The 15,766-nt window shown below is 39.6% G+C and overlaps 1 protein-coding gene and 1 non-coding gene across 3 annotated transcripts in view; both read right to left on the bottom strand.

The window, feature by feature from the left end:
- RNF217 (ring finger protein 217) overlaps positions 1–15,766 on the bottom strand; it is a 125,978-nt gene that overhangs the window by 47,223 nt on the left and 62,989 nt on the right. For both annotated transcript variants that reach the window (XM_068985362.1, XM_068985361.1), the window contains exon 2: positions 510–743. In XM_068985362.1, the coding sequence (XP_068841463.1) occupies positions 510–743 (234 nt within the window). The remainder of the gene's footprint in view (positions 1–509; positions 744–15,766) is intronic.
- Positions 6,575–6,647, bottom strand: TRNAC-GCA (transfer RNA cysteine (anticodon GCA)). The gene has a single exon. It is a non-coding gene; the product is annotated as a tRNA-Cys (tRNA).

Consider the following 15,766-nt stretch of genomic DNA (forward strand, 5'->3'; position numbering starts at 1 on the left):
ATTGGGTCCACTGAAAAAAATTTCAGACAGTAAAGCATCTGCCTGCAATGCAGGAGACCTGGGTTTGATCCCTGGGTTGGGAAGATCCCCTGGAGAAGAGAATGGCAACCCACCCCAGGACTCTTACCTAGAAAATTCCATGGATGGAGGAGCCTGGCAGGCTCCAGTCCATGGGGTCACGAAGAGTTGGACATGACTGAGCAATTAACATACATTTATTTAATATTTAGTAACAGCAGTGATAATTACTTTAAAAACTAGTCTTTTAATTTGGCTATGAGTGAATTTTAAACGGGTTAAAGCCAAAGGAGAACTTCAATTAAATCCTCACGCGTACTCTCCTATTAGCAGCATCCCCAAACCACACATTTTCAGAATTACAGCCGTTGTATACTCACCTTGGACTCCGATAAGGGAAGGAAGCCCACTCAATGCCTACCACAAGTTGGCCTAACTTGGCTGCTCTCACTATGTGACATCTAACCCACAACTCTGGTGAACATGCTTACTTTGTATTTGCTTTCTGATCTGGAAGGGGTGGGAATATGTCCTTTTTTCTTGAAGGTTGTAAAGTGCTTGCACTGAGGACATGGCTTGGTGCTGGCATCAATACGGCCAAGTTCCAAGAAGTACTTGTATTTGATGGAGTCTTCATGTGTCAGGTTATAGACAACCATCGTTTCTTCCAGGAATTCAAAGCACTCAGTGATAGGGCATTTGATTTCCACTTGGCCAAGCTGTACCTGCGTGAAAGAACAAACGGGAGAGAAAAAAGGCACTGGTTATTACATTTCTCTTCCTTTTTCATATGGTAATGCTTACTTCATAATTATAGCAAAGGATTATCTGTCACTTTTCATGACTCTGTAGCATACATAATAAATGATAATCACTTTGGTACCCATGTCAGGTGATACCAAATAATTACTATATAACGTTTCCAAAATGACTGATAGGGTATTTAAGCATTCTCTATCATTAAATATAATGATTATGAAATATGAGAACTGGAATGGGCCTACATTACAGGCTCACCCGGGAAGCAAATTATCATTCAATCCTCTGCAACCTGCAGGATGAGACAGCATTCAGACAATGAACCACATAAAAGAACAGCTTGGATGAAAAGGTGTTTCAGATTTTTCAACCTTACTACAAAGTTCCTGCCAGGCTCCTCTGTCCACGGGATTTCCCAGGCAAGAATCCTGGAGTGGGTTGCCATTTCCTTCTCCAGGGATACTGATTCCAGACCCAGGGATCAAACTCAGGTCTCCTGCATTGCAGGCAGATTCTTCATCATCTGAGCCACCAGGGAAGCTCAAATTTTTCTCACCATAGCCTTACTCAGCACTAGACTTAGGGCACATTTAACTTTATGATGACCAAAATAAAATAGGATTTTACTTCTATATGCAACATCCAATAGTCTAAAAATTATTGCTAAAAAGAAAAAACCCTTTCCCCTGACTTTCCCAGGTAAAGAACATATAACTGTTCCCATGTCATGAGAATCATACGAACAAGTAAGAAATTAAACCAATCATAAAACTGTAAAAAAATCCCTCTGAGATCTGGCTGCTTCTGAAGTAATTTATAAAATGAACTCCTTCAAAGAACTACAGAGTTAGATTAGCAGAGGGGAGAGGGAATGTACTGGAATGACACATTTACTATTTATTTGATAGAGAACTCAAGAAATGGCTAGCATTAAAAATTACAGTATAAGATTCAAGTACAAAGCATGGACACAATTAAGTTTCAAAGGATTTAAAGAAATAAACTACTTTTTAAGGATGACTTGGGCTTGTTTTCCATAAATAGTAACAAAAACCCTTTACAGTCCTGGCATCATAGTCTCTTTTTGCCCATCTTAAGACAGCAAAGGGAGGCAGTGAAAGCTCTAAATGGAAAACAACCCCAAACCATTTCTTTCTCACTTAGTGAACTTTACATTTTGAGGTGAAACTCATTGACCTTAATGAGAAAAGCCCACTATTAAGATGGAGAGGGGAATGTGAAAAAGTCACCTGATCTGGGGAAAGAAAACATCTATAATGAGCAATTAATAAGGACCCTAAGTTCATAGTAACTTTGAACTTTGCTGTTTATCTCGAGGAAAGGTAGGTAAGAAGCTACACTCTATAGGATGCCCGGGAACAACATATTTAACACCAGTAAAGAACATAAGCCAGACTGATAATCAAAAAAAATCTAACTTTGGATAAGCCACCTTATTAGTACTGACCTGTTGAAATGTAAGTTTCCATATTATCTTATGCTACTATTGTACAAAGATGGTCCAGAGATGCTTTTCAAGTATTAGCCCAAAGCAATTTTTTCTACTTTTTTGATGAGTCTGCTTATAGTTACAATCAGATCTTATTATTATACTTGTTAGTTATTACAACCCAAATTATGTTTTATATTAAATTATTTTCAGTTATAGCCGAAGTCAGAGGCTGTGCAGATAAACTGGGATCCGAACAAGAGGGCAGAGTATGAAGCCACCTTAGGAGTCTGAAGTAGACACCTATGAAAATTGAAAACTTCTGTTTTCTGCATGTGAAAAGACAATTTTTTTTCATTCTACACAGAAGAGTTCACTTGGTACATCTCAAGTGACTCCTGCTTACTGGGGAGCCGCATACTTGGGGGGAGTAAGAGCTGAAATATTTTACTCCCAGGTCAATGTTTAACCTCCCCTCCCTTGCCTCTAAGTTTATTTAAGTAAATAAATAGTAACGATGGAAGTAGTAATTTCACAGCTACCCCGGTAGTCAGGTCTTAAAGCATGCAGTACAGGGGCCAGACGATCCACGCAGCTGGAGGGAGTGGGTTGTCTTGTCCCTCTGCCAGCAGCAGGAGCTTATATCACACTGGGACACCTACTGTCTGAGGTCCAAACAAAGCCTCGTCTTCTTCACGCTTCTCAGATATCTGCCTGCAAGTCTACTCCATTCCCAAAGAACCATTTCCTTTTGCTTCGCACCCTCTGCATTTTGCCTACTTCTTATCTTCTCTTCTCTCTGAAAGCTTCAAAATCTCTACCCTGCTACACTGAGCCAAATGATCTCATATTTTATTAAACAGAAGCAATATGATAATGTCCCATGACCCTCCCACTACCAACTCTCCAATGCCTGTCCCCATCTTTTCTGTCTTCCCTTTTTTTTGTATTCTTCCCTTTTTATTAGCTTTTATGTTTTTATTTTAATTTTTATTTTATATTGGCATATAGTTGATTTGGGCTTCCCAGGTGGCACACTGGTAAAGAATCCACCTGCTAATGCAGGAGACGCAAGAGATGCAGGTTTGATCCTGAGTTGGGAAGGTCCCCTGGAGTAGGAAATGACAACCCACTCCAGTATTCTTGTCTGGAAAATTTCATGGACAGAGGAGCCTGGTGGGCTACAGTCCATGGAGTCACAAAGAGTAGGACACGACTGAGCATGCAGCAAGAATAGCTGATTTACAGTGTAGTGTTCGTTTCAGGTGTAGAGCAAAATAATTTAGTTATACACATACATACATCTCGGAGAAGGCAATGCCACCCCACTCCAGCACTCTTGCCTGGAAAATCCCATGGACGGAGGAGCCTGGTAGGCTCCAGTCCATGGGGTCGCCAAGAGTCAGACGTGACTGAGTGACTTCACTTTCACTTTTCACTTTCATGCATTGGAGAAGGAAATGGCACCCCCCTCCAGTGTTCTTGCCTGGAGAATCCCAGGGATGGTACAGCCTGGTGGGCTGCCGTCTATGGGGTCGCACAGAGTCGGACATGACTGAAGCGACTTAGCAGCAGCAGCATACATACATCTATTCTTTTCCAGATTATTTTCCCATGTAGGTTATTACAGTATTGAGTAGAATTTACTGTGCTATACAGTAGGCCCTTGCTATTTCATATATAGTAGTATGTATATGTTAATCCCAACCTATTTTATCTGTCTTCCCTCCTTTTACAGCACAGAGCCTGAATCTACTTCCAGACGGCATGAGTCTCTCAAAGTGTCTATTGAGAATTCAAGTTTCCTGGCCCATGCGAGGCCTATAAAATGTGAATTATTGCTGGTAAGGTGATAATTGGAGCAATTACTCATACAAGCATTATTCATACTTCTTCATACTAACATCCCCTTTTCCATAATAAAACACTACTCATGACCTAGGCAATCTCTGGCCTGTACATGTCTATTTTTTCAGAATTATTTCCTCAAAAGATCACTAAAAAATAATAATCATGATTGAGTAAAGTACATTCATTTATTTATTCAACAAGGTACATAATTCATCAATTCAAAGATGCATTTTTTCAACATTTTAATATTTCAAAAGGCAAGACTATCTTACAATTGATAGTATTTAACACTGTGCCATAGTTTAATTAGTATCATTTTAATTTTCTTAGAGACACATAATATAACACTGCATCCTACAACTGTATCACATCTTAGATTTCAACTAAAAGTGGTTTTTACAGGTTTGGCTTGTTATGATGGATTCTGGGGAAATGAGAAGACACAGAGAGAAGGAGTTACAGGGCTTCTATTGGAGGAAACACATGGTAAACAAGTAAATGGATCAGATGGACTGGAATCCGTCTACCTATGAAGGAACTACACATCAAAGGAGGTTATCTCCGAAGAGGTGACGGCCAAGAACAAAAGGGCCGGTCACGCAGAGAACTTGCAGGAGGGACTGAATGGCCGAGGGTACAAGGACATGGCTGCAGGGCAGAAAGTGTGGCCGCGCCTGTGTGCAGGGAACAGAACCGAGCAACTGAAACTTGCACCCAGTGAGCCAGAAGCGCGGGCCTTGCCGGCTGTGACCGGGAGTGTGGATCCTGCCCTAGGTCCACTATCAATCCCTGACTGGTTCTGTGAGGAGCAGTGACATCCCCTGACTTACATCTTACGAAGAAGTCATCCTGGCTCTTCCCAGGGAATACACCGGACCAGAGAGGGCAGCAGTAGGTCCTCTGGTTCTTTCCACCAGTGGCACTTGACTACTGCAGTTATCCAGGCAGCACACGACAGGTGACTGAACTAGGCAGCAAGAGGTAGCCGGACATGAGATGCGTTTCGGAAATGGAAGCAATGGGGTCTGGTGATGAACCAGATACGGAGGATGAAGTAAAGGCAGGAGTCAAGAATTCCAGGTTTTTGGCTTGAAATAACCTGATGATTGGTGGGTGCTATTAATACTCACTGAGAATTTCTAATAAAACGCAGTTTACATGGATATGTGATACTTGCTGGAAATGACTCACTGCAAATTTAGTAAAGATTAATTCATCCACATAACATAGATTAAATTCCTATAATATTACAGGTAAAGAATATAGAAGTCCAGGATATAAAGTAGCTTAAACCATGAATCCTACCCTCATGGAACTTGAGAATATAGTAATTAAATTTGTGTTGATAGCCTCTTCTAGCAATTTGGAATTTAGCAGTATTTAATTGGAGAAGGAAATGGCAACCCACTCCAGTACTCTTGCCTGGAAAATCCCATGGACAGAGGAGCGTGGTAGGCTATACAGTCCATGGGGTCGCAAAGAGTCAGACACGACTGAGTGACTTCTCTTCTTCTTCTTCAATTCATTTAATATTCTATCCCCAAATTTAAAAATCATTAGGAACACATATACATATGCACAAATCTTCAGATTGGTATTATGAGGCCTTAAGTACCCATGCTTCAGCTTGGTCAATTTTATTTTTTCTCTGCCCTGACCTTCTACCGTCTTCCCATATTATTTAGTCCAAATACCAGACATCATGTCATTTCACTCACAAATATTTCAATATAAGTCTAAAGAAAATAAGAAATCTTTAAAAAATATATAATCACTATACAAAATATTTTTTAAAGTGACAATAATTCTTTAATATCAACTTAGTTTCAGTAATTTCATCTAACTTCTATTTATAGGATTTTTTGTACTTAGTATAATTAAAACAAAGGCCAAAATTTCTGTTGTGTTCAATGCTAATGCTACTATTTATATCACTGAAAAATAGGCTCTCCAAATCTGAACAAAAGCATGTCCATTCTTGAAGACAAAATTATTTAATTCTACAACAGTCTCCAAGGGCCTTAGAAAGAGACACAGTTACCCACTTAATGTTCAAGTTAGATGGCTAATGTGCCACTTGGGAGAACTCAAAAGTAATTCAGTGACACAGGTGAGGGAGACAACTGGAAAAGTGACAGATTAATTAATTAACTCTTCCAAAGAAAAAGACAGAGAAAACATAAACCTTGGACTCAAGGCTCAGTTTATCAAACGCATGGCTTACATGTTTTGATCTTGGTTTTGGTTGGTCATGATAGTATACAGTGTGCTTTATACAGTCTTTTGTTCACTTAAGACCAAGTGATTTCAGATTTCCTCTATCATTAAAAAGAAGCACATTAATGTGGCTGAAGGCTGAAAGAAAGAAAGTGAAGTCACTCAGTCATGTCCAACTCTTTGTGACCCCATGGACTGCAGCCCATCAGGCTCCTCCGTCCATGGGATTTTCCAGGCAAGAGTACTGGGGTGGGTTGCCATTTCCTTCTCCAGGGGATCTTCCCTACCCAGGGATCGAACCCGGGTCTCCTGCATTGCAGGCAGACGCTTTTACCATCTGAGCCACCAGGGAAGTCCCTTAATGTGGCAGAGGAGAAGAGAATACAACAACGAACGCAGTAACAACAGTCATGACATGTATGCAGCACCTCGTCTATGCCAGCACTGTTAGAAGCACTTTCTGTGCACTGGGCTTCTCTGGTGGCTCAGCTGGGAAAGAATCCGCCTGCAATGCAGGAGACCTGGGTTCGATCCCTGGGTTGGGAAGATCCTCTGGAGAAGGGAAAGGCTACCCACTCCAGTATGCTGGCTTGGAGAATTTTGCAGTCCTTGGGGTCGCAAAGAGTTAGCCACAACTGAGCAACTTTCACTTTCTGTGCATTAATTACTTTGTGGAACACCATAAAGGCAGATTCATTTTTAGGTTCATGGATTTCTCCATAATTTTATCCTTAATGAGAGGAAGGTGGCTGCTTTACTGACAAGTATGCTCTTTTGCTGGCTCAGCAGATATTACAGATTTGTGCTAGCTGCCTTTGATAAAAATCACACTTAGACACATTAGGTAAAAATGCCAAGTAGGGAATACAAAAAAAGTAACTTAAAAAGCAACAGAGGAAAAAGATATCCCCACACAGAAAGCTTCAGCCCCAGGTGACTTGCTGATAAATTCTACCAAGAACTTAAGGATGAAATAACACTGACACTACCCAACTACTTCTAGTGAATAATGATAGAAAGAGGGGGAGAGATCACTACTTGGGTTGTTTTGTCAGGCCAGCATACTCATGATACCAAAATCTGATAAGGATATTGCAATCAAGAAAAACTACTGACTGATCTCTTTGTAAACACAGACACAAAAATTCTAAACAAAACATTAACAAACCAATCCAGATAATGCATGAAAAAGATAATATAATCAAAGCGGATTTATTCCAAGAATGCAAGGATGACAACATTCAAAACCCATTACCATTAACTCACACATTAATAAAATAAAGGAGAAACATCATATGATTTTCTCAATAGAAAGAGGAAAGGTTATTTGATAAATTCAACATTCAGTTATGCTAAAATCTTAGCAAACTAGGAAGAGATGAAAACTTCCTTAATCTAATAAAGAGTATATATAAGAAAACCTACAGTAAATGTAATACTCCATGATGAAATATTGAAAGCTTTTTCTTAAGAATGGAAGTGGAGTGAATATGCACTGCCACCATTACTAAACACTGACTAGAGCTAGCCAATGCAAGAGGAGAAAAAGAAAACCGAAAATAAAATAGAAAGAAATAAAGATAAAAAATCCCCCATTTCTTCCCGATTGAATGACTGCAGGCAGGTTCTTTCCCACTGTGCCACCTGGGAAGCCCTCTGGACCTTTCAGTTTTAGTTCAGTTCAGTTCAGTCGCTCAGTCGTGTCCGACTCTTTGCGATCCCATGAACTGCAGCATGCCAGGCCTCCCTGTCCATCACCAATTTCTGGAGTTCACTCAGACTCATGTCCATCAAGTCAGTGATGCCATCCAGCCATCTCATCCTCTGTCGTCCCCTTCTCCTCCTGCCCTCAATCCCTCCTAGCATCAGAGTCTTTTCCAATGAGTCAACTCTTCGCACGAGGTGGCCAAAGTACTGGAGTTTCAGCTTTAGCATCATTCCTTCCAAAGAACACCCAGGGCTGATCTCCTTCAGAATGGACTGGTTGGATCTCCTTGCAGTCCAAGGGACTCTCAAGAGTCTTCTCCAACACCACAGTTCAACGCATCAATTCTTCGGCGCTCAGCCTTCTTCACAGTCCAACTCTCACATCCATACATGACCACTGGAAAAACCATAGCCTTGACTAGATGGACCCTAGTCGGCAAAGTAATGTCTCTGCTTTTGAATATGCTATCTAGGTTGGTCATAACTTTTCTTCCAAGGAGTAAGCGTCTTTTAATTTCATGGCTGCAGTCACCATCTGCAGTGATTTACTAGTTGCTAAATGTTTCCCTTGCCCAGCATCTGTAAAAGCTGGAATTTACCAATAGCATTTGGTTGTTTAGAGGACTCTACGAGTTAATTTTTGGGGCTTCCCAGGTGGCGTCAGTGATCAAGAGCCCGCAGGTAGATGTAAAAGACACAAGTTTGAACCTTAGATTGGGAAGATCCCCTGGAGGAAGGCACGGCAACCCCAGTATTCTTGTCTGGAGAATCCTCATGGGCAGAGGAGACTGGCAGACTACAGTCCATAGCGTCGCAAAGAGTCAGATACAACTGAACTGACTTGGTAAATTCAGTCAATCCCGTACCAAAGATTAATAATCAGTATTACTCTAGTGGGAGAAGGAAGGCTTAAATTTCGTTTTACTCTGAGGTTTAATTTCAATTAAAAGGGGTAAGTGAAAATTTCAGAAACAACTTTAAACTTTAACAAAGAACTTACAGAGCTCACAAGAGACCTTTTATAACTTCTTTCCCTCCTCTTCATTGGTATCTTTTCCCTGACTTTCAAAATATGCTTAAATATCCTAAAAATGTCAAAAGCAAACAAAACCAAAAGCTGGTGGTTTAGTTATGGAAAACTATTTTGCCCTTCACAAATTCGTTTAACAAGTTTAACGCTTTTCTGAAAAGTGAAATAAGTAAAATTTTGCAAATACAGGTGACTGAGGATTTATGTATATTAGTGCCCAACTAGAGCCACTAACTCAAGTAAGGGCATGTTTAAGGTAAAAGATTCAAGGAAAGGCTTTCTAGGTGGTACAGATGGTAGAGAATCTGCCTGCCAATTCAGGGGACACAAGAAATGCTAGTTTGGTCCCTGGGTCGGGAAGATTTCCCTGGAGATGGAAACGGCAACCCACTCCAGTATCCTCGTCTGGGAAATCCCATGGACAGAGAAGCCTGGCGGGCTACAGTCCACGGAGACACAAAGAGCCAGACACGACTGAGCACACACAGAGACGGTCAAGGAAAATTATTGCAAAACAGACATGTCAGCTCAGAAGGGCAGTGTAGTAGCTTCCCAGTTTTCTTCCTGCACACACCAAGGTAACTTTCATTCTCTCTTGGAAAGTGTGTTTACCTAGGTGTGTGCAGGAAGAAAACTAGGAAATCTGTTTCCTAGATTTTTACCTTTGTTGCAACTGAGTATTCTCTTATTGAGAATATTCTTGTTGAGAAATAGTCTCTCTGTAGCTTTTATCTCCTTTCTCATCTTGTTTCTTTCTCATTTTCATTACTTTTACTTTGGTCCCTAAATCAGGCTCTCAAAATGACATTTTATTTTGTTTTTTTAAATTATTAGCTTTGGCTTTCTTGTCCTTTATATTGCTTTTTTCCCCTTTTAGTTTTCCTTTCTTTTGATTTTTACATTACTATTATGCTCTTCCTGCTTTTATTTGTTTCACTTTTTCTTTTCCTAGCTTCTTCTGATCACTCTGCTTTTTTTTTCTTTTACTCTTTAGTAATGAATAGAGTTTTTGCTAGATTCCAAAAATTCTGGTATGAAATGTTCTCTCTTCATTATTTTCTAGGAGTTTTTAATCCTTTTTTACTCCCTCTTTAAGTGTTTTTTCATTTCTATGTAGTTTTTTCAGTAACTTTTTTTCTAAATTCATTTTCAACTCTACTTGATTATGAAAAAGGTAAACTATAGAAATCTTAAATTTGGAATATTTTTTCTAGCCAATTAAATAATCTTTTAAAATGTGTTTTGGACATTAAAATATTTAATCAAGAAAAGTAACATTCTATATAGATTTCTACGGGCTCATTTATCTCCTCAATCTGATTCTAAAACAGGAATACTGAAATTGCTTACTATATATTTTTTTTCAAATTACCTTTGCACTTCTAGGTTTTATATTTGACTGCAATGTTGTGTGGTACATACAGACTTATGACATATCTTCATAAATAATGGTCTCTGTATTTAATGTTTTTACATTTAAATTCTCCCTCTACCTCATCAGAAATTAATACTATTACTTCCTCCTTCTTTTGTAATTTTCCTCCTATGGCTATGCTCTTTTCTTCTCACCTTAACTTCATTTTAAGTCACTTTATTGTAAATGATTCTATAGATTAATTCAATATTCAAGTATTTATTCTGTGCCTACCATGAACAAGGCAGTCTACTAGCTACTAGGGGGAATTTAAAGCTGAATAAACTACCTTCCAGTAATCCTCAGTTTATTAGCGGAGACAACATGGGCATACATAACCATGGTTCAGGCAGAGAAGCACAAAGGAGAAACAATTTTGACTGCTCATGGAAAGGAAGGCATTTTAGTTAAATCATGAAGAATGGAAAGGATCACAGTGAGTAGTTTTGACTATGCCTTATTTCTTACATTGAAAAATAATATGAAACACATATCTGATAATGTTAGGTAAGAAAACAGAATAAACATTGAATTTATATATTATAAAAATGTAAAAGCATATGCGAAAAAATACAAGCTGAGAGGGAAGAAGACAGAATTGCTAAAAATGGATTTCTCAGGCGGTGGAATTATTTTTTCTTATTTGATATTGTAGTATATTTGTTACAGTTTTCATTATTCAGTAGCTTTTTATGTTTGCATATGTGTTTTCTGTACTCCAATCGGTGACAGTTACAGAGTGGACTGCAACACCAGCAAAGTTAAACTTTGCATTGGTCCTGAAAACAAGACAGAGCACTGAGAATTATGGGTACAGGATTTTACTTATCGAAACTGAGTTATGAAGACCATTTTTGTTTCTGCACACATTTGGTAATCTAACTTTACAGCCTCTCCCACTGCACTGAATTCTGGGCTCTGTCCTTACCCTCCGCCGCGTGCAGTGGAGAAAGCAGACATTTCCTCGGTCAACTAAACCCTGTGGGAATCTTATCCCACACGGTGCTGACGTCACCACAGCTAGTTCACAGAAAGGAACATTCCTTTCATGGAGCTCATGTCAAGATAGTTTTTTAAAATATCTAGAAACCTTTCCTCCTGAAAATTGTGTAACAAATAGAACAACAAAAACCACTCCTTTCGATATTACTTGTAAACCTGGAAGAAGTCCAAGTTTCACAAACTTTAAAAATACATGTTCTGTAGCTTTATTCACAGTCATTTTAATGTTTGGGTTTTTTTTCCCCCTACAGGTTTTGGGCTTTCAATATTGGCAAGCATCAATGCTTTCCTAGACGTTAAACCAAGTTAACATAGTTTTTTAACTTAAAAGGAGCAATTTCAACAGAGCTTTTTCATGCCAAAACAAAGTATCTTTGTGCACCACTCACTCAGTTCTAGGAATAGTCTGTTAACTACCTGGAGTTTTTAGATTTGATAAAGAAAAATATAATTCCTTTCCTCGTTTCTATTCATCATTTTCAGATATAAAATACTGCTAAGTGTAGAGTGACCAAATTTTCCTTTATCTCTCAGGAACAAAGTTAAAGTGTCTAAGAATATGAAAAGAGAAAAAACATATGTATTTTTAAAAAACTCTTCTGATGTTTGAGTTTTAATACCTCCAAAATAGGGGAAAATCTCATCCTAGGAGTACAGAAATCTCTTTTTTAAAATGTGATTGGCTAGAGACATAACCACAAAAACTAGCCTGGTGAATGAATGTACTATAACCTCTCATAGAAAAGTTTTGTGGTTAGACTGAAAAAGGGTTGGAATACCTGAAATACCCAGTGTTAAATGCCTTGATTTACTTCAAGTGTATCTTATAAAATCCCACCCTGCTTCAACTGAGCTTCTTCACTTCTTTAGGAGATGCTAACACAAGGATAAAAACCTCTTGACTTTGTTGCCAGCCAACAAGGTCAATATTGCTCATGCATTAGCACTGAGACAGCTCAAATGAGAGAGGGTCTTTGATGGAAATAACATTCACTTAAGAAAATTAGCTAAGATAACGTTTATAGAGGAAGATGGTAAAAATAGAGACCACATCAAAAGACTGTGAGCTATATGGGAAGAATAGAACACATCACCACATTTTTACAGAGAAAATAATCGTAAGTAAAAATGAAAGACAAGTTGTTTTGAAAACCCTTACTCCTCTCTCTTGTAAGCCAAACATAGGAAAAAGTGTAAAGGGAGAATAATAATACAATTTACACATTTTAGAAAGCTTTTATACACACCATATATTATACTAAAGTGAAAGGCAAAGTCGCTCAGTTGTGTCTGACTCTTTGTGACCCCATGGACTATACAGTCCATGGAATTCTCCAGGCCAGAGAACTGGAGTGGGCAGCCATTCCCTTCTCCAGGGATCAACCCCAAGAATCAAACCCAGGTCTCCCATATTGCAGGTGGTTTCTTTACCAGTTGAGCCACAAGGGAAGCCGAAGAATACAGGAGTGGGTAGCCTACCCCTTCTCCAGGAGATCTTCCCAACCCAGGAATTGAACAGGGGTCTCCTGCATTGTAAACGGATTCTTTACCAACTGAGCTATCAGGGAAGCTCTTTATGTATACATACTAACACTTCTGTATTAGTATTATTTTCAGTTTTATTATACATTCTTACCTCATTTTTACATTGAATAACAATAAATTTTGCCATTACACATATTCTAGAAATTAAATCCTCTAGGAACTACACAGATTGTATATATATCAAGGAATCTTAGCCTGGGGTCCTGAGATTATCTTTTACTATTACTTTATTATTACTCTCTGTGAAAACAAGGCTACTGTACTATGAATATGGTTTTTTGTACTTAAAGTTTTTCATCCAATAAAGGAGATAGATTTAGGCAAGGATCATCATTTCCCACTAGCACCCACCCCAATCCCACTCTGTTCTACGAAGTAAAAGGTCACCCAGGGAAGCAATGAAATTCCTAGACAAGTTTAGGGGCTGCACAAGGAAACCTACTTCCTAAAAAGACTCAATGGATAAACACTGAACTTTCTTTTTTTTCACTTTGAGAATGCTGTTTAGTATTTGTTTTAGTCTTGTGCTCTCCGCACAGGAATGCCCAGTGCCTTCTGTTATTCTTTCTAACACAGGAAAGTGGAGCACTGATGGCATGTTCACGCTCTACAGTAAAGCCTTAAACTGTAAACCTTCCAGAAACTTCTGGTATTGTCAGAGTGAACTGAATGATGGTGATGATGATAGCAGCAGCTAACTTTTATTGAAGCTTTAATCCAAACCTAATCACTGTCAGAGCCTGTACACATTGTCATTAAGCCCCTGCTGATGCTGATCCAGACTTGGCAAAATCCGTCACTCAGAATAATAACACCATGTTGCTAGCGCCCACTGAGAATTCTTAAATGCTTAATCAGACGCAGTACACGCCTTTCTAAACATGATACTTGGACGAGCATAAGGGTTAGCTGTACCCCTCATCTCCCCCCTCACACAGTCCGGTAGACAAGCAGATGGTCCCCATGTGTGTCTGGGTTGTCATCACTAAGTGGCAGCCCTTCTCAGGGTCCCTCGAGGTCACGCCTTCCTCACCTATGAACCATTTCCAACGTCCACCTCCTCCTCAAGGCCTCACTCCAACTTTCTCTTTGCAACTGACCCACATGCAATCCATAACCTCACTCCCACGTGACACAGTAAAATCTAATGTGGTCAGATGAGAACCCCTTCAACTTTCAGTTCCCCATCAGCTGTCTTCTAACCTTCCTTCCTCTTTGGTAGAAAGAAGGACCTCCTGAGCGTCCCAAGATCAGTATTAGTGCCTGCCTCGTCAGGATCTCTCCTCTCTCTGGAAACTTAAGACAATCGAGCATATGCACATGGTCAAGTTTCTCCCATCATAAAAGCAAAACGAAATAAAAACGCCTTAGGACCCTACATGCGTCAGTCTCTACATCTCGGTCTCCCTCCATTTTCAACCAAGCTAACTGAAAGACTGTCTAAGGTTTTTGTCTCCCTGTCCACATTTAAAAACTCACTATTATCTGGCTCACTCCTCCACTTTAGGTCTCTCTCTAAGAACAAAAGTACCAGTGACCTTCTCGTTCCTAACTGCCCTAGTGAATAAGGATTATTTATTTACTCACCTCTGCAGCACGGCCCCTGCCGACCTCTGCTTCTTTCTTGACCCCTAGGACACCACGTTCTCAGGTTCTTGGTACTTCCTTCTGTTCCTTTGGTGAATTCTTCCTATTTGTGTCTCTTAAAACTTCCCGAGTTTCCAAGGTTCCATTTATTACAGATGGTCCTCTGAGTGTCTTTCCTCCACTCCCATTGTTTCAACTCCATACAACTGCTGACGGATCCCCCCGCCCCGTAAAACTCCAGCCCAGATCTCTCTACTGAGCTTCTGATAACCACATGCAATCCCCTACTCGATGTCTCCACTCATACACCCCAAACTCAGCCTAAAGCCAAACTCATCACCTCCCCATTCATCTCTCCCTGACAGACCACCGTCCTTCATTTGCTTATCACAGTGAGTGGGGCAGAAACCGGAAAACAAAGTATTCTCTCTTCTCACTTTTCTTTGCCTCATCTCTCCCCCAACCAATCAGTCAACAAAATTCCATTTTATTCACACTTTATTTATTTTTTTAATTTAAATTTTATTTTTTTACTTTACAATACTGTATTGGTTTTGCCATACATTGACATCAGTCCTCCACAGGTGTACGTGAGTTCCCAACCCTGAACCAGCCTCCCACCACCCTCCCCATATCATCTCGCTAGTCTAGGTTCGATACAGGATACAGGATGCTTGGGGCTGGTGCACTGGGATGACCCAGAGAGATGATACTCACACTTTAAAGAACCATTTACGTCTCTGGATCTCCACTGCCACTAAGTTTGCCCTGGCTCTGGAGCACCCTTTTTAAAACACACTCCACTAATGACATTCCACGACACTCCACGCCACAGTCATGGCACTCCAATAATTAAAATTTTAATAATACCTTTGTGCCTAGGATGAAGTAAAAAAACAAAAAAATACCCTAGTACGTGAAATAAGGATTCAATTACTGATTTGATTTTTCTGGATTCTCTGTTGCCATTGCCCCATCACAGCCTCTGTCTGTCATACACTGGTTTGCCTCTAGCACCTGCTGTTCCTTGTACTTGGGACATGATTTATACACATGTGTCTTGCCTAAATTCTGCAGGTCTTAGCTTATTTGTCAAATCTGTAACAGCCTGTGCTCATTCCTGTCATTTTATCTATCCTAGAGTGACTGCTTGGTATTTTCCATTATCCTATAAAATTTTTTGAGG

This window comes from Capricornis sumatraensis, chromosome 13 (genome assembly GCF_032405125.1).
Source record: "Capricornis sumatraensis isolate serow.1 chromosome 13, serow.2, whole genome shotgun sequence".
Classification (NCBI taxonomy): Eukaryota; Metazoa; Chordata; class Mammalia; order Artiodactyla; family Bovidae; genus Capricornis; species Capricornis sumatraensis.